The 24449-nt window shown below is 36.5% G+C and overlaps 1 protein-coding gene across 2 annotated transcripts in view; it reads left to right on the top strand.

The window, feature by feature from the left end:
• Positions 1-24449, top strand: part of MARCHF6 (membrane associated ring-CH-type finger 6) — a 50731-nt gene that overhangs the window by 9300 nt on the left and 16982 nt on the right. For both annotated transcript variants that reach the window (XM_040588122.1, XM_040588123.1), the window contains exons 4-16: positions 5663-5806; positions 9386-9458; positions 11426-11594; positions 14154-14346; positions 14645-14706; positions 16727-16759; positions 18425-18476; positions 20378-20436; positions 21031-21111; positions 22344-22412; positions 22525-22599; positions 23371-23505; positions 23985-24104. In XM_040588122.1, coding sequence (XP_040444056.1) covers positions 5663-5806; positions 9386-9458; positions 11426-11594; positions 14154-14346; positions 14645-14706; positions 16727-16759; positions 18425-18476; positions 20378-20436; positions 21031-21111; positions 22344-22412; positions 22525-22599; positions 23371-23505; positions 23985-24104 — 1265 coding nt within the window. The remainder of the gene's footprint in view (positions 1-5662; positions 5807-9385; positions 9459-11425; positions 11595-14153; positions 14347-14644; positions 14707-16726; positions 16760-18424; positions 18477-20377; positions 20437-21030; positions 21112-22343; positions 22413-22524; positions 22600-23370; positions 23506-23984; positions 24105-24449) is intronic.

The raw sequence follows: 24449 nt of genomic DNA, 5'->3' as shown, positions 1-24449 counted from the left end.
ATGCAAAGATATTAATTCAAGGCTTGCATGCTTTTGGACCTCACTGTTTGTCTTGTTACAGTCGTGGTTTGTTACTGTTCTTCCTGCTTCTTGGTGTTTGCCACCTTTGTTCACGTGTAACTGTTGATAGGAAAGTTTGCTGGAACAGGAACTATTTGTTCCCTTGAATTTGCCTTGATTGAGCTCCTAAGCTATCCTATAGCACACTGAGATTTTTCATATTAAATACTTATTTTTGTTTAAATTAATCCACAAGCCTTGGTATTTTTTTCATTGGCCTAAAAACTTCTCAATGTGACTAGCATATCTAGCTTAATGTGAAAGAGTTCATGGTTCATAAATTATTTTTTTAAGGCAAAGGAAAATGAGTATCACATACTTAAATATGAATATATAATTTAGTCTTTTAAAATTAACTTGTGCAAGAACCATTGCTTAGTAATTATAGTTTGCTTGTAGTAACATTTAAGTTCCAAACTTTTGGATCTTTAATTTTGTACAAAATTATAAGAAGCTGTGTAATTATAGTAAAATGAGTGACCTGTTTTATTGGGCTCATCATTCAAAGTAATTAAGATTTTTGTTGAAGGATATAATGAGCTATTTTTTTTACTTGTTCATTTTGACAGATTTTAACAGTCGTCCATAGTTCAGGCATTTTGAAAAAGTCAGGTATGGAAAAACATAAACTTCCGAAGTAAAATACTGCATGCAGGCACAGAATTCAACATCTGCTGCCAGCTCCAGGTTGCAGAGTAAACACACAACTGAGAGACATATGAGTGTCATTTCGTATGTTTTATTAGACCCTTGGTTTGCATGAGAAGGGATGGCATTTTTTTCCTTTTACCTTAGCAGTATGGAGCAAAGTCTGTGTGTGTCTCAAGAGTATGAAACATAAACACAGAATGGTTTGGGTTGGAAGGATCTTTTGAAGATCATATAGTCCAACCTAAATAACTCACAATTCCTGTTTACCAAACCAGTGCTTTGACCCATTAGCTATAAACCACATGGTTTTTACTTATGAGTGTTATAGTCTTATTTCATAAGTGCACAAGGGTGATTGACGTACATATAAATGGCTTGCAATTGTAATAGTAAATAGAAAATCTATGGGTAAGAGGACTGTAAGTGCGGAGATTCTGTGAAGGAAGCTAAATGACAGTTTTATCTGATGAAAGAAAGACATTTTGCTTGCTTGCATACTAGACATACACAGATTTAGGTTATGGGCAAATAAAGAGGCTGACTTGGATGGGGAAAGAGTAAGAAATGAAATAGGATATGGTTGCATTGTGACAGCTGAGGGGGAAGACTAGTAGAAAAATTTGAGCCTTCATAATAAATAGTGGTAGGGTTTGTTTGATACAGCATATGTCAGAACGCTGTTGCTTTTTCTAACGTCTTTCTGCAGCTCTGCTTCCCTAAGTGAAAAGAAAGGTGATGCATTATAGGAAGGGACTCCTGAGAGTCATGAAATCTGTAGATATAACATACACTGGGAAAATGCACTTAGAATTTTTATTCTCTTCCAGGGGGAAGATTTGCGTTTTCAAAATACTACTGACCAGTAACATGAAACCTATGGATTGCTTTCTGTTGTATTTTATACTAGTTCATAATGATCACATATATCTGACTTTTCCGCAGATGTTTGCGCATGCTTCAGAAAGTATCCACTCTTTACCTTGTGGTGGAAATAGTCATAAATGGGGGAGATAAACATATTTAAACCTGCACAACCTGTTCCCATTCATTGGGAGTAAGCCCTTAGGAGACAGGGAAAGTCTTGGACTGTTGCTTTGGGACCAGTTGTACATGCTGATGATTCATTGTGGATGTGGGTTTGTGATGGGATACTCCTGCCAGTGTGGGACTGGAGAGGAGGAAAAGAATTTCAAGATTAGGAAGAGCCTGGTCTTCTCTCTGTCTTGGTCATTTTTTCTGTTGTGCAGCTGGCATTTAGAACTACAGAGAGTGCCAGTACTTCTGATGATGTTGCTTCTTTTTTCTTTTTTTTAATACCAGCAACAAAAGTGAAGTCTGAAACTATCCAGTTTTGCTAATATTTATAATTATCATTACATCTTACTTTATCATAACGGAACATACAGGTATTCAAAAAGGCCCTGTTACTGCTTAGATACTGCTCTGATAACAGCCCCTTTCTGTACAGCTCATGTCATGACTAATATCTTGTCTCCTTGCAAGAGAAATTGTGTTGGCAATATAGTTTTCATTTGGATTAAATTTTGATACTTTGAAAAGTTTGGGAAAGAGAGGTTAAATTGAAGGTGTTAGTTTGTTTTATTTCTTTGTGAGTTTGGTGGGAATAACAGCATTCAGGTTCAGCAGATTGTCCCATTGTGTTTGTCAAAGTACAGTTGTGTGATGTTTGTACTAAATAGCCTCTGAAGAAATGGGAATGATGAGAAAGCTTCCTGTAATAAATTTAAAGGTATCACTTTGGTAAGCTAGAGCATTGGGAACTTTTTTCCCACTTTCCTGTTCTAGATTTTTTTGGCAGCTGAAATCTATTAACAAAATGTTTCCCTAAAAACTACTGATCATTGTCTGCTTTCTTCCTTATTTTTTCTGGGAGAAGGAAAATGTCAAAAGACAGCCTTGTGTTTTTCCTACCTTATTTTTGTGTCAGTATAATAGATTTTTGCCCTGAGTTGTCTGCTTTGGAGAAATAAAATTAATATTTTTGTTCCTGAAAATGTTAGGCTTACAAAACCCCACCCCTAGAAAACAAGCAGCTGAACACCCCACCACCCCACCCCACCCCGCAAATCCAGTATACACAAGTAAAACAGCAGTTATGCTGCACAGGTGTGACCTGAGTATCCAAAAAGCTTTCTAGTAGTTTTCCCATGCCTGGACAGCTCAAAGAAGTTGAACTTCAAGCTGTGAAAACCTAGTTAAGCTCAGTCAAGGTCTGTATGAATTTTGTGCTGTAATAGGAAAAAAGTGTTGCTTTAACTGGCCTCTAGTGGAGATGTTTATTTGGAGGAACTGTGGTAAATAATGCAGGAAATCAGTTTCTCAAACTGAGTTGGGAAAGATTACTGGGATGGGAATTAACGGGTGGAGGAAGAATGAAGAAGGCCAACTGGAAAAGGGAATGAAGAGGATGTATATGGTGGCAGGGGTCAAAGTCTCAGGCCTCACGGTGGTGGTGGTGGTTGGATAAAAGGGGGTGGAATGTGAAGAGAAAATGGCAGTAGATGACAGACACAAGTGGGGGGGATTAGCCATGAAAATCACTGGCAGCAAGCTTCAGTGCTGCAGTGTGCTTCCACACCAGGGGTTCCTGTCGTGCTAGGAATTTTTGCATTTCACCCACCCAAACGTTGTAAGACATAGACTTTATCATATCATCATGGTATAAAGCTTCTAGTAGTAGAAGCTGTATATTTTTTGAGGTGTGGTAAAGCAGGAGAAAAACACCAATCTTCCCTCCTAGCCCTGCTTCCCCCCCAGCTCCTGAAATGATCCAAAAATCACCAAATTGTTAAAATTTGGGGGATGTAGCTTGTTGTCTCTGAGTAGTAGCCACATTGTGCATTTATTTGAATGCTCAGTTGTCATCTTAAAGCCTTTAGAAAGGTATGTAATGGTGCTAACATTTATAACCACTTCAGCTTTACTGAGTTAGTATGGGCATCCTTTTTTACAGTTCCCTGTGTGAGTGTTCAGTAACTCCTGAAAGATGCATTTTTTAAAAGCTAAACTCTCACAACATTCCCCTAACAAAGATAAATCATTAATGCCAAGTTAATGTTTTCCTTGTAGCCTCTGTTGCAGTTCCAAAGTGTGGATCATGATATATTTTTTGAAAATGAAAAATATAAGCCTCGAAGTACCTGTTGAGTTCGCTTTTGCCCGAGTGATACCACAAATGTATAACAAATATAATCTAGTTAGGTATTCTTTCAGTACCCTTAACAAAGGTCTGCTTGCCTCCTCTGGTAATTTTCCAGAATGTTTTTTCAGTGTCAGATGAGAGATCGTTAGTAAATATTTAGTTGGCATTTTCTATGTCACTACCAAATTATATACTAGATCTCTTTCTGTAATAAGAAAATTGTAAATTGGTAGGCAGTGCCAAAATGTTTGTGTCCTGCTTTCAGTTTAGAGCTCAGTGTTCTCACAACTATTGGCAGCTAGTGTTTTATTTTGAGTCCTTTTTTTTACAAATCCCAGTTCCTTGCCAAATACCTGACAAGTGAGAACCTTTGAAATTTAAAACCAGTTACTATTTGTCTTACTGTAACTGTTCTGTTGTTACTTTGTGTCAAAGATAATCTGCATGTTGTTGAAATGCACCAGACTCTCTGTATTCTTTGACTACTTCTGCATGTTGATACTAGCTTTCTGTGTTCTTCCCTTCTCTTTACAATACAGAAACTTAGGGAAATGTCCTTGGAGAGAAATTAAGGGTTTTTTCTCCTGTAGAGGCTTCTTTTCAGAGATTGGTAAAAGGATGATTAGGAGCTAAGGTAAAGGTGGTAGGGGTGTTCATTAGAGTAAAGAGGGGATGCAGATGATTGCATGAAGTAGTATTTCTCAGACTGAAGTCAAAGGATTGCCTGTGAGAGGGAAGGAAAACTTTTCTCTAGTAGTTCTTGTAAAAATTTAGTTTCCCTATGTAATTAAAAGTATGTGATGTTTTTAAAAAATAGTCTCTTAATTAAATCTGTTAAAGTCTTCAAGCTTTGCTGTTTTCAACGTAACTGTTAAACATCCAGGCAGCAATGTCTTTTTCGACTCCTAACCGTAGTTTTTCTTCATTATTTAAATCTGTTATTGACACTGTGTGTTACCATCCAACAGAGATGGATATTTTCTAATTGTTTGCAAAAGAAGCTCTGTCAATGCTTTTTGCTGCTTTTGAGCAGGGGTGCGTTTGTGTAATACATAGGTGTTGAATTCAGAAAGTCAAGAAAATTTACTATTTACTATTATGAAAGCGTCTATACAGGCTGAGAGATCTGCATTATATTCTGTAATATGAGTGACCTTAGAAGAAATCTTGCATTATATGAAATAGATATCTGTTGGAAGTAAGTCATTCTATGTAAACTTCAATGTGTATAGTTAAATCTGTTCCCTTCAGTTTTCCTGTCTGTGTGGTGCTTTCATTGTGCTGATTTTTGTTGTTGTTTTGGTGCTGTTGGATAGCAAGTGGAATCTAAATTACCTAGCACAAACAAATTGACAATCTGCAAAATTGCTAATTGTTCTTGTTCCTTGTGCTCTTTCCTTGAACTAGGTTTACAAATAACACAGAGGTATCTTCAAGGTAGTGCAGAGTGGAAGGGCTACTGAATTTAGAATGTGCTTTTTCTTGTAGGCTTGAGCTTATTTTGAGATAATCAGATTTTTATAGTTGACAAAGCTATTAAGAAAACTTCTTTAAGTCAAAAACTAGCATGGAGTTTATTAATTTTCCTGTTGCACTCAGTACACAATGTAACAAATGTATCATGTGAAGTTTTTTTGTTGTTTGAGTTCATATTTTGGGAATCTATAAAATATGCTTATTTGTCTAGTAAACTTCTGCCAAATACAAACATTTTGTAGTTGGCAGGACTTTTAAAGAAGCATTTATGTAAAGGAAGAGCTGTTTCATAAGTACCTTTTTTCTACACAGTTTATTCCCCAGATATGCCTTCACGGCTTCCAATCCAAGACATCTTTGCTGGACTGGTTACAAGTATTGGCACAGCAATACGATACTGGTTTCATTATACACTTGTGGCCTTTGCATGGTTGGGAGTTGTACCTCTTACAGCATGTAAGTATTACTTTTTTGTATTGTACTCTTCTAGGCAGAAAAATATGTCAATTCCTGCAACAAAGTTTTGTAAGACTATTGTTTATTTAGAAAAAAATATCAGAAATTCAAAGACATTATTTCACTTATTGTCACTTAAAAGTTTTAGCTATTTGACTCTTAAGCCAGTAGTGCAATGCAGGAAACTGTTAAGAGATGACAAAACGCATAAAAGGGCTTTTATACTGCTTATTCCAATAAAACGCCTCTTTTTAAAGTATAATCTTCAAAATCTACATTGCAGATTTTATTTGATATTGTTTATCAATATTAGGGTAGAGGAAGTGTTCTGATCTGTAATTTATAAATGAAAGTGCAATATTTTTTTCGGTATGAAAAGTGAAATTCTTTTAGTCATGCATAAATTTATTAGTAAAACTCCTCTTACAAAATCTGAAAGTCCTTTTAGTAGTAAAGGAATTTAACAGAAAAAACCCCACATTTAAATTACTGTAGTATCCAGTTTGAAATTCACTTTTCAAATACAAATGGAAAGAGCTATTGATGTTTCAACAAGTGAAAAATGTAGAGAAGATGGAAAAAAGCAAAAGCGATGTGGTGTGCAGTCAAGGAAATGATTGGAAGTGCATCTTTACAAGTAATATACCCCTTGAACAAAAGAGCAGGGAGCCAGTAACTGCATCTCCCTAGACAATTTCTCAGTATGTTCTGTGCTTTTATTTGTAGCTGACTGACACTGACTTAGTTTGAGAATAGTACAATACTGGCATCAGCTATAGAAGAATTATTCTGTTCCTGCAGCCTGTCCTTCCTGTGCAAGAAAAAGAGGTTTTCTGGGCATGGAGTAAACAAAGACTTAAGTGCTCTGCATTAAAACTAAAAAATACATCAAATTTATTCCTTGGGGTTTTAGACAAATTTGGGGTTTTTACTGTTGTCTGTCAAAAGGCAACTGTTGTGTATTTTTCTTACTAAAACTTTTGAAGGACAGCAAAATCATATTCAGTGGATTAATTAATGTAGTTATGTTTTGTAGCTTAAAATCTGATGCTGGCTCTGCAGTAATACTGACATGTTAACAGAGGTCACCACTTACAACTTAGATATGTAAGACTTTTAAAAATTTTTTTACAAATGTCATTTTTGGTTTTTAATACTCATTTACTAAGCCAATATAACTGACTTATGAATTTTATTTACAAGTTACTTTTTTAAAATTTTGCCTTAATTTGTCTACAACATTGCACGTGTATCTCTTTATGGATTCCTTTACAAGTTAATGTATTGTAAAGGGTATCATTTGCACAGGAAGATATCCAACATGATAGAGCCATTCAGTCTTAACAAACCTTCAAAAATCCATTTGCTTTTGAAATTTGTCAGGTTCTCTCTCATGTGTATGATTTTTGTATAGGTATTTTCTTACATTAAATGCCTTTAATGTACTCTTTAATTTTCTACAATATTTAAATACTAAATGTCATCTTCTGCCTTCCCCATTTGTGTCATATGGCTCACATAATTGTGTGTGGCTGGCTTCAAAGGAAGTATTCTTCTTAATATTTTATATCTGGAAGAGGAAGATGCAGCATAAAAAAGTCAAACATACCAAAGGAAATGTATGATTGAATAAATCTGTCTTCCAAGTTAACATGCTGGTAATGCACTTATCCCATTGTGGGATAACTTCTACATGCCATTCAAAGTATGAATGGAACTGCGTTATGTGAGCACCAGAAGAATGAGCAGAAGGGCTAAAAGGAGTATTTGCTGTTTGCCAGAGAGCACTATAGATGTGATTTCAAATCAAGAGGAAAGATAAACAGAATAAAGATAAGGTGTCAAGAACAAGTCTGGAGTTATATAGATAAGAACAGAACAACTGAATTTTGCCTCAGACTCAAGAGGGATGAAACAAAACAATGAGGCAAAGATCCCTAATGGCACACTCTCATGAAGAGTAAGAGAGGCAAGACTAAAATCAGTTAATAAATGCCAGTCAAGAAGAATCCAAGAGAGATGAGGAGAATGTAGTAGTTGGTGTCTTTTACTTGAGTGTTGTCCACAAGTGGTCCTGTCCAGAGCCTTTGGGTGTACATCTCTTACTGCTTGTATGAGAGTAAGCAAGTGAAATCTGCGAGGGAAAACAGCTTGCTTAGAGAAGTTTCCTTAGAGGTTTTTGTGTAATAATCTCCTTCACATTCCATGAAATCTCACAAGGAGTTTTGTTACACTGGTTTTCTACCAGTGTTGTGTAATCAAAATTTATAAGGCTTGTGTTCTTTGACCTTTTCAGCCTGGCAGAGTTCACAGCAGTATCCTGCCCATTTGAAGTTCCCCCACCATGTAGCTAGATGGGAGGCAGAAGCAAACTTGAAACTCACTGGCAGCAGAGGATCAGTGTCATGCTAAATTTGATTCAGTGACTGTTCAATATAAAATGTGTAAACTGACTACAATGAGACTGAACGTTTTCATTAGATCAGCTACAGCCATTGTCTCTTTTGTGTTCCAACGTACTCTAGACATTTGAATTTTGTAGTATTATTTTCTGCCCAATGTCAAAACTTCAGGAGGAGTGGTGCATTGCACTGGGGATGTAAGTGTTAATTTCCTCTAAGTGCTGTGTTATATGTAAAAGGTGAGCATGAACAGCAGACCTTTTGGGCATTTTTGATGGATTGATTCATGAGAGATAGAGAAACATAAACTTCCTATAAGTTCCAAACAGGTTTAACCAAGGGATAACGACAGAACTATTTATTCTAGGTTGCAGAAACCCTAGTGTGCCAGTATATACTTGGGTACCTATGCCTGCCTAAAGGGTAGAGTAAGAATTTTAAGAACTGCATTTCTGAGCATGGGTGCCTTAATTCTTCCCTCATCCTGTTCTGAGCATCTGTGTCATCCTCCTATGAATACCAACCTAACTTTCTGAAGTAGACTATATACACTGTTAACCTGCTTTTATGTGACTGAAGAATCATGGTAAAAAGATAACATTAACTAGCATCAAGTATTAATCCATAAAACAATTATTTAAAACAGATAACGAAATGGTGGGATTCCTTGATACAAGATACCACAATACCAAAAGATTATACAGGCTCAAAACGTGAGTGAAAAATGTGATGAGGAAAAAAAAATCCATCAGGGATTAGTTAGCCCTGAGAAACTATGGCACAGGAACGGAGCTGTTCTGTGTGAAGCATATAAGAACGTACTGAGGAAGTATTGCTCCAAGTGTCTTTAACCTGTGTCCATATTTTTCCTTAGTCATCCATTGGTGTGACCAGTGTTGGAGATGGGTCTAGATGAATCTTGGTCTAACCTAGTATGGCAGTTCTTAGGCTTTGAAAGTATACTCTATCAAAAATGTTCAGCTAAAATAAATATACAGCTTTGTTCCATATGGTTGTATATGGTCTTGACTTCTGTTAGTTCACTGAAAGTTGATGTTTTTTCCCTTGTCATGAATTTAGTTAGGACTCCAGGAGAAAAGCGGGGTACCTATGGTCCCTTCCAAGTGAGGCTATAACCAAAATTGGATTTATATTATGCTTCTGTTTCTTCATGCAGGTCGTATCTACAAGTGCTTGTTTACTGGCTCTGTGAGCTCACTACTGACACTGCCACTAGATATTCTGTCAACGTAAGTACTTGAACAGTTTGATACAAGTAACTTCTCTAGTCAGATTACCATGAAAATGGTTGCTTTGGAACTTAAGTGTCCCTTTCTTCCAGTTATGCTTGCTATCTTTCATCGTCTTGCAAGACAGTAGAAATCATTTCACTTTGAAGTTCTGTTATTCAGGTTCTTTGGAGGTGGAAAACTGACTTAATGAAATGGGCCCTGACTAATAAAGATTTGTATTTGACATCAAGAAAACTTAAACTGCCAAATTACACTTAACTAAAAAAATTAATTTTCTACAATTCAAATCGGATGCCACATAGTAGGATATTAATATATATATTACTAATAATACTAATGTCACATTCTGTTTGCTTTTGAATTTAATTTTATCTATCCTGATTCTCCTGTGTGGTAGGAATGGGGTTTTTTTATCGGAATTCCTTCTAGCTGATACTTAGATTTTAATGCTTCAGTCAGCATATGCTATTGAGTATTGTCTGTCTTTGGGGTTTACTAAATCAGTGTTAGTTATAGAATTGGGAAATAGCAACATAATTGTGTCAGGCTAGTTCTTACTTTTTTCATTACCTTGAACCTGAGGAACTGAAACTTAGTTTGAATAGAATCAGTTGCACATCAAGCAGATTTTGAATTAATATCCTGTGTGGTTCAGCTAAGTCATCTCATTTGAGCTATTTGATTTGAATCATCAGGTCATGTTAAGTTTAATTTTTAATAATGGAGAGAGATGCTTGCTTGAGATTAAAACAGTATTCTTCCTGTTATCTCCCCATAAGTGTAGATTTTATTTTTCTGAGAAGAAACTGAAACAACTGGACCTAGAGCACCTTTTCTTGTCTTTTACAGTCTAGAGAGAAAATAAGGCTCAAGTATGTGTCAGATTTTAATGTAATGTGAAGCTGTTCGACATGTATTTCTTTGTCATAGTCCATTAAAATAGCATCTTTTCATGTTGGACTTCCTGTCCCCATGGTATTCACTGTGCTGTGAGACAAAAGTGTGTGTGTGACAATACTTTGGGAATGGCAGAGTACTACAGTGACATATTTCTTTCTCTTTAAAAAAAACATATTCTAGTTGGCTAGTTTCCTGAGCAAATTCACTGTGGTGAAGGAGTAGTGCAAGGGTGGAAATAAGTGGAGGGAGTACCTGGAGTTAGGGATGAGGGTTGCTTAAGCCAATTCAAGTACCTCTTGCATTGCATGAAACCCTAGTTTCAGTTGATTAACTGAACTTTGTTTTGCTACTGCTTTACAGTTATGTATGACTTCAGATAGATTAGGACTGTTAAAGTATAGAAATAATAAGTGGAGTAAAAGATGAACTGCAATACAGTGAGTGCAGTTGAAGGCAAACCCTGCAGTTCCATTCTTCTGGTTGGGGTAGCTCAGCAGATAAAATGTTTCAGTGGACTGGATATTATGCATCTAGCCATTTAAACAGAAATTTTACTGTAGCGAATAATTTACTTAGTGAATATTGTGTTGCTTTTGCTGTTCTTGAGGATTGTTTTTCCCTAGTGACTCTTGAAGCTTTTCTTCATATTGAGTCAGATAGTGTTTTGCAGGAATATTTGTTTAAACTGTAGTGATTTCACAAAGAAAGACAGAAGTAAAACCTATTCCAAATCAGTGTTTATCTTGTCACTTAAAACCATTTGTACACAGGTACGTACAGCCTTCCTAAAATAAATATTAAATTAGTAAATGGTTATGGTATTTTAATGTATATTAATTAATGTTTTCTGGTACTATGTATATTATACATTAATAGTTATGACTCTATATTATAATTACTATAAATTACTAAAAAATTTATGTCTAGATACTTTTTTTACCTAGACACAAATAAATTCAGCTTTTTGCACAAATACCAGTGTATTTGTTGATTTGGACTGGGAGGATCTGTTTGGTAGTTAGCAAAATATATTTCTCTTTTGTTGTTTTTTGTTTCTTTAACAGGGAGAACTTGCTGGCTGACTGTTTGCAGGGCTGTTTTGTGGTAACATGCACTCTGTGTGCATTTATCAGCCTTGTTTGGTTACGTGAACAGATTGTCCACGGAGGAGCACCACAGTGGCTGGAACAAAATCAGCAGCAGCCACTCAATGGTGTTGGTCAACAAAATGAGGTAAAGCTTAGGTGCTCAGTAGTTCATGACAAATTTAGAAAATGTGGTTTTTGAATCAATATATTATCAGAACCCATCAGTACTACTATTTTACTGCAGGGTATCTTTATTTGTGCATTAGCGGAAGTTGAACATGTATTTCTGTATGAACGCCACTGTTATGTTTTTGAAAAGTGACTTTAACATTGTTTAGATTCTTATGTGTGTATCTTTACATTTTCCTTAAAATAATTTTGTGCACATAAAGCTGAATTGTCAGCCATAGTCAATGAAGATGCAGCTTGCTTTTATTTTTGTCTCTTTTATAAAAGTGCTTCAGTAGTTCATCACATAACGGTTCACTGTTCTCAAAGCAGTTGGAGGTTTAGTTGAAACCTCTGAAGTTGGAGCTTCTCTGCCTTCCCCTCACCCCCAACACACATTCACCCCTTTAGTGCTTACAGGAACCTCTTGGGCAGGAGAAGAGATGATATAAGCAATATGTGCATAGGAAGGAAGTAATTAAGGTTTTGTTTCCTTTTGTAATAAATATCAATTTTTTAAAGGCAGAGATAGAGAACTTCAGCTTGATGGACTGACTTGGGTTGTCCTTGAATTACCATCTTTCTAATATAATGATAGTTTCCATAAGATCAGGAGTGTTCCACAGAGTCACAGAATGGTCAGGGTTGGAAGGGATCTCTGGAGAAATCTAGTCTAACACCTGCCACCATCACCCCTCCCCTGATGAAGCTGTTCACCTAGAGCAGGTTGCATAGGATCAACATCCAGGTAGGTTTTGAATGTCTCGAGAAAAGGACACTCCACAACCTCTCTGGGCAGCCTGCTCTGGTGCTCTGTCACCCTCAAGGTAAAGAAATTCTGCCTCATATTCAGAAGGAACTTCTTGTAGTTCAGGTTGTGCCTGTTGCCCCTTGTCCTGTTGCCAGGCACTGCTGGAAAGACCCTGGCCTCATTCTCTTGACCAGGGGTCCTCAAACTGTTAACCAGGGGGCTGGCGTGCAGGTGAAGTGGCAGGCAGCCATCTGCGGCTGCTTGGTTTCCCCCCCAACCCCTGGCGGGGGGGGGTGGGGGTGTGTGTGCAGGTGGGTTCTGTAAATACCAGGGGTCAGGTTGAGGACCTTGAGGGGCCGTAGTTTGAGGACCCCTGCTCTTGACACTCGCCCTTCAGATATTTCTATACATTGGTAAGATCCCCTCTCAGTCTTCTCTTCTCCAGGCTAAACAGGCCCAGCTCTCTCAGCCTTTCCTCATAAGGGTGATGCTCCAGTCCCCTAACCATCTTTGTAGCCCTTGGCTGGACCCTCTCCAGCAGTTCCCTGTCTCTTTTGAACTGGGGAGCCCAGAACTGGACACTGCACTCCAGATGCAGCCTCACCAGGGCAGAGCAGAGGGGAAGGATCACCTCCCTTGACCTGCTGACCATGTTCCTCCTAATGCACCCCAGGATCCCATTGGGCTTCCTGGCCCCAAGGGCACATGCTGGCTCATGGCCATCTTGCTCTCCACCAGAACTCCCAGGCCCTTCTCTGCAGAGCTGCCTTCCAGCAGGTCAACCCCTAAGTGCGTGGGGTTGTTTCTCCCTGGGTGCAGGACCTTAAACACTTGTCTTTGTGGAACTTTATTAGTTCCCTCTCTGCCCAACTCTCCAGCCTGCCCAGGTCTGGCTGAATGGCAGTGCAGCCTGCTGGTATATCAGCCTCTCCTCCCAGTTCTGTATCATCAGCAAACTTGCTGGGGGCACACCTTGTCCCTTCACCCAGGTGATTGACGGATAAGTTGAACAAGACTGGACCCAGTACTGACCTATGAACACCAGTAGCTACAGGCCTCCAGCTAGGCTTTCTCTACTGAGCACTGGTGAGACCACATGTGGAGTGCTGTATCCAGTTCTAGGCTCCCTTAGTACAAAAGAGTCATGGACATACCGGAGCGAGTGCAGTGAAGAGCCAACAAAAATGATTGAAGGACTGGAGCATCTGATATGTGGTGAGAGGCTGAGCAAGCTGGAACTGTTCAGCCTGGAGATGAGAAGGCTTAGGGTGGACCTTGTCATCATGCATATATGCCTGATGAGAGGATGTAAAGAAGATGGAGCCAGAGTTATCTCGGTAGTGTTGAGTGACAGGACAATGGGCAGTAGGTTGATATTAAAATGTAGGAAAGTCCATTCAGACAAAAAAAAAAGACAAAAAAACCCAAAGGCGGGTTTGGTGGTTTTTTACTGTAGGAGTGATCAACTACTGGAACAGGTTGCTAGGAGAGGTTTGTGAAGTCTCCATCTCTGGAGTTACTCAAAAGCCAACTGGAAACAGCAGCGAGCAGCCTGCTTTGAGTAGGTGGGTTGCCTAGACAATCTTTAGAGGCCCCTTCCAACCTCAGACACTCTGTGAAGAAGTCTGCTTCTTTCAGTTTGAAAATGTTTAGTGGTCCCAAACTGAATGCTTATTTTAAAAAAATACATTAACTTTTTTAATGCTATTCTTTTTTTCTATATACAGGATAAAAGTATGGAGAGATGTTAATCAATTTAACTGAATACTAATTCTGTTTCTGCAGGCTCAGGCTGTTGTAAATGGAGGTGTTGAAAATGCTGTGCTTGATCAACCTGCTAATGTGGCTGCTGAGAATGTAGTTGTAGGTGAGAACCCTGAAATTCAAGAAGAACAAGTAGATGAAGAGGAGGAGGATAATGAAGATGAAGAAGATGCTGTAGTAGAAGATGCAGCAGATGCAAACAATGGAGCACAAGGTAACAGGTGACTCAAAACAGTAATGTTCTAGTTCTTTTTAAATATAAATTAAACCATTGAAAATAGAACTGTCATAATTCAAAGCAGCTGTGTAAATGCCCACTTCTGCTTATTTATCCTGGTTTTGCAAATTATTTTTTTTGAGTACAGAAGCATTTGCTTGCTGAAAAGCTATCAGCAGTTATGAGTTGAATGTTAGGTACTGAAGTCTTTTTGTTCATTTAAAACATAGCATGGAAGTGGTTAAATCTTGTTTTGGGTGAGTAACAGCTGTAAAAATGGCCATTGTCTCCTCAGATGACATGAACTGGAATGCTTTGGAGTGGGATCGAGCAGCAGAAGAGCTTACTTGGGAGCGAGTGAGTAAGAATCATTTTCTTGAATTGAAAAATTCAGACAGATACTTGAAATGATTTGTAGTAGTATTGTGTTAAAATCCATTTGAGATCATTTTTACAGTAGACAGAGGTATCCAAATCTGTCAGTAAGAGCCTTTAGTGACCTAAAAACAGTCGTCATAGTAAAATACTGTTATGCTACTATTGTAACTATTGAAAAGGCATTTCTTTGATTTGAAATACAGTAGCAACTTAAAATGTGCTTTAGCATGGCCTTTCCTGAAGTGTTCAACTTGGTCAGGTTTAGAAATTGATTGCAGCTTGCACTGGGGATCCTAGGCCGGATTAGGAGCACAGAGGTATCGGGTTATGTTAGCGTAATACTTATTTTTTTGTATTCATGAAAGCGTTAAACTAAAGAAAAGAGAGAACTGGAAATTTTGGTTAATTTACTTCATTTACATATTTGCAAAAGACAAACTTATTTCTTAAAAAATTGGAGCACTTCAATGTAACATTGCTTCTGTTTTGTTTATGGATCACAAATTCCATAATTAGAGCATGAGATGCGTGTATACTGTAATCATAGTGTAGAGACTTGAGAATTCATTTTTTTCTTGCTGGTTTAGAAGCAGCCAAGATCCGAGTTCAAAGCTCGCCACGTGCAGCAAATTCTACCTGAAGGTAGATACCAGCAGCTTCATGTGATTTATCAGCGTCACTAGGGCCTATGGCAGATGGCTGTAGAGCTAATCACTGTATTCCTAGGGTGTGATATTGTTGTTGCCCTGACTGCAGTGTAGTGGAAATACAGTTTTCATCATGAGGAACAGGTCTTGATCTTTGTATCTAGTGAAAGCTTTAGTTGGTTTTGAAAGATATTTCATGGGAAGTGGCATACATAAATTCAGGTTTCTGTACCATTCTGCTGTGTATCTCAAGATGAAAGCGTTATATTTTTGAACCGAATTTATGTGCTGGGAAATGTTGATGTATTCCTAATTGAAAATATTTTGTTGCCTCTCCATGAATCTGGAAATCAGTTTCAGCAAACTCATAACCATTTCCAATCCTATTTGCTGGCATAGGCAATAGACATTGAGTTGACATGTGGTATCAAAAGTGGGGTAGGCTTTTTTACTGTTTCATCTTGTGAAAATAGCATGCAAACTTTCTGAATTTTCAAAAAATATTTACATCTTGGTTTACTTTGTAAAGTATGTGCAATTTTAATACCTTGGAACTTGGTGCAAAATTCTGATACAGAATAGCCTTGAACCTGGTACTTAACAGTACTAATCGTGGAGTAGGAGTGTCTGGATTGAAATAGTAAGACATCCTTGGAGCAGGGGCAGCATATTTATTTTGTTTTAATAGATACTCTATTTTTGGTTGTTCTGTGGACACTTCCCGTAACAGCTGTGCCAGAGTGATGGAGGATTTGTTTCCTGTCTTCCCTAGCTGTAAACCAATTCTGATCTAAATTTAATAACATACAGTGTAGCAACATTATTCTGTTACTAGTTGCTTGTATACATTGAAGGTAAAATATTAACCTTTGACTTTTCTTGGTGCAACGTAAACTGATACTTTACAATTAGGAAGCAAAAAAAACCCCAAACTTGTTCTTATATTTTCATATTGAGTTGCTTAAACATGTTTTTAAATAACAGTTCAATCACAGAAATCTTCTATAAATACAAAATCTTTGTCAGGGTCTTCAAAGCATTGGAAAGAAATTATCTATAAGTTAATTCATTATATGTTTGCTTTGCCATATATAAATATATGCATATTAGGATATTCCACATGTATATCACTGTATTTTATCAACTGAGTTTGCTGTGTTGAGCGAGAACTTTGTTTCAATCTTTATCTTTAAGAATTTATGTCTGGGTGCACTTGGTTAAGCAATAAAAAAAGCTTTTGACCACATCAGATATTAAAAGTTGTTGTGAAAGAGGCTTCTATGAGGCATCTTATTTTATGTGTGTTGCTTATTTTTTTCTGATAAGTAAATAAAATGAACTTGTCTTCACAGATGCTTGGACTTGACGGATCTCTGGTTTTTTTAGTAAGTGAAATCCTGCATTTCGAGAATTTCTATAGAGGGCGCTTTTTTAAAGTAAACTGTATTTTTTAAAACTGCATAATTCTATTTGGAGTCCCTGTTTTTGTATGGTGTATATTTTTAAAGAGACTTTCATATGATGTCATGTTCAAGCAAACTGTCTGTTTTAAGAGTTTGACAAAGTGGAGTTTTGTCTATGTGGCATAAAAGTGGAATTTCTTAAAGCATAGGCAACTTTGGGTCATGTACTCTACCGTAAATAAAAATTGGATCCTTTAAAAAAGCATACACTGAAAATACTTACCTGTTCTAGTCTTAAGTTTTGCTCTTTGTTATGATTACAATAGTGTCCTCATTCAGACTTCTCCGATTTGCCCTAATACCACCAGAACACTACTAGAGAATTTTTAGTGTAGGCTAGATTTTAGAATTTAAGATCTTCATTTGTTTCTTGATTTTTGTGTGTGTTCGTGGGGTTTTTTTTTCTTGTTTTCATATTTGTGGTTCCGTAGAATTTTTCTCCTCTTGAATATTACTTTATCAGTAGCAAATCTTTATTTTATAATCTTCACAATAATCAATCTGTCTTGTGGAGCAAGTATTAATTAAATTGGTTGCAAAAAATCTTTGATACGATAATTTATCAAAGCACTTTTAAAAGGCTTTTGGCTTTGTAACACTTGTCTGTGGGTGAATTGTGCTGATTGTGTCCCTGAGAGACTCTTCCATACATAATGGGTATCTTCTAGTGGGCTTTGTTACAGATTATTTTGAAGGGCTTTATCTGCTGCCCGTCCTATCTGACTGATGGAGATATCTAGCTCTGACTTCAGGGTCAGGCAACAAAGAGCGCAGAGTCAATGGCAGCAAAACCTTAATCCATCACAGCTACATTCATTGGGTATCATCTACCAGATGACTCATTTTGAAATGAGAAGTAATTAATATTTTAAAGGGAAAGAAGATCTGTGCTCTCTTCTAGCAGTACAAATTTTACTTTGTGTGAAAGACATGTAGTTCTTAAATATGATTGTGTGTGTTAGGTACTGTAGTGGATAAATATCTCACGTCTGAAGTAAAATGTCTTGGATTTTAAAGTAATGTCTCATGTTTAAAATAATGTAGCTTATGTCATTAGTGATGGACCTTACATATTAATATCAAAAGGATTGAAATTCCAGTGTACTTATGGCTGAGTTCACATCTTAGCTAAAAGCAACACTAAAAAAAGACATGCTATCATTTCTAGAGTGAGAGCTGTCAGTTTTGTTAATGGGTTTCTTGTGACAGTCTAATTGTTAAAGTTCAGGTGAACATTTTCTAGTTTAGAAAACAAATATCTGCATACATGTAATTGTTTTTAAGGTTGTAACTACTTATATTAGTTTTAAAATCTTATTTTTACAAAATAAGAGTGTTACAGCACACACAAGAGCCCTTATCTAGGTAAATGTCCATACATGTAATGCTTTCCTAATCTGTCCTGTGTGTTTTGATTTTTGTGTTAGAGCGAACTTTTTGGCTCTAACATGAGATGTGGAAGTTCTGGTAGTAGTAGGCTGTTGAAATAAGAAGTTTAGACAGAAAAGTAAAGTTAATTATTTAAATGACTGATACTATGTACTGTTTCCTTGTCTTCCTTCCTCCTTCCCCCCTTATTCCTCGCAGGAACATGTCTTTTGGGTGGTATCTTTAAATACATTGTTCATACTTGTGTTTGGTAAGTATCATTTGCGCTTGGGTTTTAAAAAGATCCTCCTTTTGTGAAGTGATAATGCAGGTTAATTTTAAGCTTGTTCTTTCAGAATAAATGAAGTTGTGACATCTAAAAATGGAACCACAAATGAACTGGGGATATGAATAATAAATCTTTATTGCTTCTAGCTTTGTCACTTTAATTCCTTTAAGTGAATAGATTTAAAATAGGTTGTCATGTAGATGTGTTTTCAGTAGCTCCAAGTGTGCTTTAACAAGGGGGAAACTTAACAAGTAGAGAACAGAAGGGTAGTAACTTTTCAAAGCAAGTAAGCAGGAGATCTGGGAATTTAATTTGTGCCTCTCAAGCCTATTTTTAGTATGTTTCCTACTAAGTAATACTACCTAATTTACAGCTGCCAGGTCTCTAGTTATTCCTGATTACTGTCCTGGTGAGTTCAAATGTCACAGGGGGTACTTTCTAGAAGATAAAACAGAAGGAAAACATTTGGAACCTTAATTACTGGTCCAGAATTTCTCCTATGGTGTTCCTTGGATGAGTTAGTTCAGTTCAACTCGCTATATATTCTACACCTCATTTTAGTACTCACGGAGGAGTTTGTACTCCTTTATGCTTTTTATTAAAAGGGAACTATTGTAAATTCTCTTGTAAAGCAAGTTATTTAAAAAAGCATGATAAATTGCACTATAATCTCATAAAACACTCAAAAAGATACAGTTTTTAATTCATGAGTCTGATTTCTATAGGAGTTGAGTGTGATTTCCCCTTACTCCGCCCCCCAGTCTCATGGCTCTTACTGGGCAGGAGGAGCTCAAGTCCTCCTTTTGTCTTTTACATTTTTGCTATTCCCAGTAACTGCTGATTTCTCTGAAAGTGGCATAAATTTAAACTTTCTGATCATTGATTAGGGTAATACAAGTCCTGCTAAGTCTTTTTTTTTTTTTGACATATTTAAGGCGCTTTTTTTACAGGAGAGAGAAAATCATCAAGCTTTTCGTTTGAGAGTATGTTTAGGCTACAGGACTCTCCAGAGTGAATCATTATGATATAGTGAAGGCAATATAGATGAAAATAAAAGCTTGCAGTTCCTGCAGCCCCTTTACTTTGTATTGACTTCCTCTACTCTTGTAGAAAAGAGTTGCTGAATTCTATAGTCCTTCATAGCTTGGTTAGAAAACCACAGAGCAAGCTAAAACAACTATTTGATCCTGAAAATGGGGAAAGTGCTATGTGTTTTAATTCATTCCTCCTGAGACCTCAGAATTGGCAAGGGTTCATATCAGGAATGATGGCAGTTCTTAGTACATTAATTCAAAGAAAAGGACTTCTCAGTTCCTCCTCATCCCTTCACTGCAACATCATCTTTATCCTCAGTCTTCCCTTTGCAAGTTTTCTGCAGGGCTTTCATTTTTCATGGTATTCTTAAGAATTAAAGCACTAAAACTGAAACCTTTCTAAAGTAAGTCCCATCTGACCAAGATGTAAAATGGCTACTTAAGTCTTTTAGTGCATGAGAAAGGGTGAATATACAGAACAGGTTCATAGAGCAGTCTGAGACCAATACTACTCTAGTACTGAGAGAGAACTATGAGAATATGACTGAGAAACTGAATTAATTTACACATAGCAAGATGTACTAAGGCAAAGACTGTTCTCACTCATTCTGTGTACTTCTATATTGTTTGTAGTCTTTCAGTGTGAATTCTGATCTGATTTTCAGTGTTAGCAAGTGTTCTATTCCTATAATTTTACAAATATTTGCACATAAAGTAATTCTTTCTAGTTGTTTTCATAAAATTGATGAGTAGAATAATTACCATGTTACAATACACATCCTGTAAATAAGCTCCATTTAGCATTTTTCATGGCCATTTCCCCGCCTTCTTTCTGCTTGTGTTATGCAGCATTTTGTCCGTACCACATCGGTCACTTCTCCATTGTTGGCCTGGGCTTTGAGGAGTATGTAAGTAGTTTTGTAATTTCAAAATGAAAAAACTGCTGCTATTTAATCACCTTATTGTTGTATCATCTTTCCACTTCTTTTTGTGACTGCGAAACTAATCTAGAGTGTCTAATTTTCGTTCTCCTCAGACCTTTTAATAAATTAAAGATGTTCTCTCACTCCCACTTCCTTCACTATTTATCTTTCAAGTGATGGTTCCTCCTTTTACAAAAAAATACATGTTTTTGTTTTTTTAACAGCTTCTTGTTCCCCGTGTACCTTTTTAATTTGTCTACTGAGTAGTTTCATAGCTGATTATAATAGGTGGTGAAAGCTATGAGGTAGTGAGGTACCGTAAGGGGACGCTTTTTGTTTCTTATATAGAGGTTGTTTTATGTTTGAAGAAAGTAGTAGTTACATTTTTTTCAGTAAATCTAAATGTTTTCTGCTGTTGGTGGAGACAGAAAAATAAGTAGTAGACTATTAAAATATGTAAAAATAAAGTAATTATTCTTCTTGAAAAGTTAAGATTTGGAATTTATCTTGATTGCATAAAAAGGAGATGTAATATTTTAGGAGTCTGATAAAATTTCCCTTTTTTCCCCTCCCCTCCAGGTTCAAGCATCTCACTTTGAAGGCCTGATTACAACTATAGTTGGATACGTTCTGCTAGCAGTGACTCTGATTGTTTGTCATGTATCCTTTTGTCAGTAGTTACTGGGTTCATATTTTACATGTAAATTATTCTTCTGGCTATATTCTGAGGAGGCATAGACATGATGTAGGTGAAATCAATCTACTGTTTTGCTCTGCTTTTTTGCTGAAATTAGAAGAAAAGGGTTTTTTTCTGTTCTCTTGAACATTCAAGTTGTCAGTGTGACTGCATTCTTCGGAACGCTTGCACATGTTTAACAACACAAAATCATAAGCTTTTATGCTTCCTTGAAGGCCTTAAACTAAATTTTGAAGGTCTGAGTGTAGAACCATTAGTTTTTTCCTCACTGTCCTTACGCTGTTGCTGTGGACTACGTAGTTGTAGCAGAAAGAGAAGCGGGATTATGAAAATACATAGGTAAGATGGGAAACTTACTCACATCTCTTTGATCCTGCCAGATCTTCAGAGTGTTAGTCTTTTCTTTTAGTTAAAATTGTTAGTTAAAATTGTGTTAGTTTTTCTTTTATGTCTTAGTCATTGAAAGAAATCCTTGCTACAAACTCTCAGGAGATTGCCATTACCAATTTTTTTCTGTAATAATAAGGGTTGAGTTCTGAAAGCTAGTAGGATTTGGTCACAAGCAAAAAGCCTGCATTCTAGCTGCATGTTTTTAAAGGGGCTACGCAAACTTCAGCTTGAAAGAATAAACGTTTGCTAGCAGTTTTCTGTTCAAGGGTATGCAAAGCTCACCTCAATTTTAGACTGCACTATACCAATGTTCAGTGCAAATATGGTAAAACAGTTGATGGGTATGTCTCTCTTGCCTCCTAAAAGAAACCAAAACAAACCCCCAGTGCATCCAGCTTTTCCAAAAAAAGGTGAGAATTTCTTTCAGACTGCACAAAATAAAAGCTACCACTAAAGGTAGACCTTCAGTTTTGAAACTTACTTACTCATGGCAGACATTTTCAAAAGCAACTGTTTATTTCCTGAGAAAACTTCTGGATGCTTGGTTTAAGAAGGGTGGTTGTAGTATTATTTATGTATTTATTTAGATGCATGTTTTGGGGGTTATCTAGCATGTCAGACTGACAATTCTGGAGACACAGCCAATTTTGAAAATAGAACCCTGATTAAAATACATGCTTTCTGTTTCACTTTTGTCTTTTATACAATTTCCTGTTGCTAAAAGCTACATAAGATAGTGTTTCATATTAATCAAACTATGTTATAAAGTATAATTCAGTATTATTTTCTTGACAAAACTGTTCAGGGTTTGGCAGCACTTGTTAAGTTCCAACGATCACGTCGATTATTAGGAGTTTGCTATATTGTTGTCAAGGTAATTCTATTTTTTGTGTGTGGCAAAAAGCCCTCTCAATCTAAGCTTGCATCATAATTTCATAACACTTTTGTTAAACTAGTCAGATGTTCTTTTCCCTTTTTTCCTAAAGGTTTCCTTGTTAGTGGTGGTTGAAATTGGTGTGTTTCCTCTCATCTGTGGCTGGTGGCTGGATATATGCTCTTTGGTAAGAATGGAAATGAATGCGATAAATTTTTTTTTTAATGGTGTTTATATTCAAAGGAAAAAAGCTCTTACAAGAAGAGTTGTTGGTATGAGTTTGACAGCACTCTTCTGTTATTATAAACAGTGTTTCTGGAGGGAAATGTGTTTTTAGGTACTGCTTAATGCTAACTTTGTTTTCCTTTATTAAATACAAATGAACATGCTATTCAGATAATAAGATCCTAATCTTTTTTTACTGCATTTAGCAGGCCACTGTTATAATGAAATTACAGGCAGACCTGTGTGCTGAATAACTTTTTGTATGTTGCTATCTTATGTGAAATGGGAATGACTTCATATTTTAACAGTTGTCCTGTCTCTGTTTTGAACAAGGCACATGCTCTCTTTACTAGGGGTTGAGAAGGACAGTTTTTCTGACCTGAAGAAAAATAAAGTGATTAATTTCAAATGGAGAAAACTAATTTCTTCTTAGTAGAAAAAGAATTTTGCTTAAGGGAATAAGTATTTGCTTCCGTCACAGTGCCACTTTATCTGAACACATTTATAACTGATGCTAGTGTTTCACTTCTTCCTGTCAGAAGAAAGAAACTGATCAGAAACTGATCTTTATTTGTTCTTACTGTAAACTCTTCCCTTTTTTTCTAATTAAATATTATGACTATTTGTGTTTAGCAGGAGTCAGACATTTAAATTAAATGGCTAGTAGTATATATGAACTAGGGTAAACAAAGTGAGTAACTTTACTCAAATTTGTTTGCTGCTTACCTTCTAGGAGATGTTTGATGCCACTTTAAAAGACAGAGAATTGAGCTTTCAATCTGCCCCAGGTACCACAATGTTTCTGCACTGGTTAGTTGGAATGGTTTACGTCTTTTATTTTGCATCCTTCATTCTTTTACTGAGAGAGGTAAGTCTGTAAGAACAAGACTGCTAAGTAACACAGTTAGAGAAGCTTGCATGTTGAACTGGTAGTTAAATCTTTCACATGTAGGTATTGTTGCTACTGTGTTTTGTATGTGTTTGGATTTCAACCTTATAAAAAGGTTTCCACTGCAGTGGAAAATTATTATTTAGATTATATTTTACTTAGAGGTGTTAAGTTTACAGAGAGTCCTTGAACATTAATGTTGCCTTCAAATTAATCTAAATTTCAGTTGTTAAAGATTAATACTTGAAAATTAAGCTTGTAATTGGTTATTGTTTCACTACTTCTCTATGATAATGCTTCCTTGGTTCTCTTTCTGTACCATTTTATTGAACCTTGTTCAACAAATACCCCTATTATGTTTAAAACTTAGATGCTGCTAGCGGTGTTATCTGAAATGAGAAACAAAGAATACAAAGATAATTTTCTCTTCAGGTGTTGTTTTCTATTTTCTACTTCAGGTATTGAGACCTGGCGTCTTATGGTTTCTCAGGAATTTGAATGATCCAGACTTTAATCCTGTGCAGGAAATGATTCACTTGCCCATTTATAGACATCTTAGGAGGTTTATCTTATCAGTGGTAAGGACTTTTCTCCAAAATTTCTTCCTTTGGAAAGAAAATTTCCTATGTTACCTCCTACTGTTGCTACTGTGTATTTAGGGAAAACATCTTCACAATGAAGGTGACTAGACACTGGAACGGGTTGCCAATAGGTTCTAGGTCTTTTGAGACGCTCAGAACTCAACTGGATAAAGTTCTGAGCAACCTGATGTAACTGGTTCTTCTCAGAGCAGGGGGTTGGGGTAGTTGAGCTCTGGAGATACCTTCCAAAACAAATTTTTCTGTGATGTTTTCTCCTTACACAAAATCACAGGAAATGTTTGTGTATTCAGAAAACAAGTGTTTATTATTATAGATGTTGTA

Source organism: Falco naumanni, chromosome 3 (genome assembly GCF_017639655.2).
Source record: "Falco naumanni isolate bFalNau1 chromosome 3, bFalNau1.pat, whole genome shotgun sequence".
NCBI classification, from domain to species: domain Eukaryota; kingdom Metazoa; phylum Chordata; class Aves; order Falconiformes; family Falconidae; genus Falco; species Falco naumanni.
The sequence above is the reverse complement of the archived record's forward strand: the minus strand, read 5'-3'. Positions and strand labels throughout refer to the sequence as shown.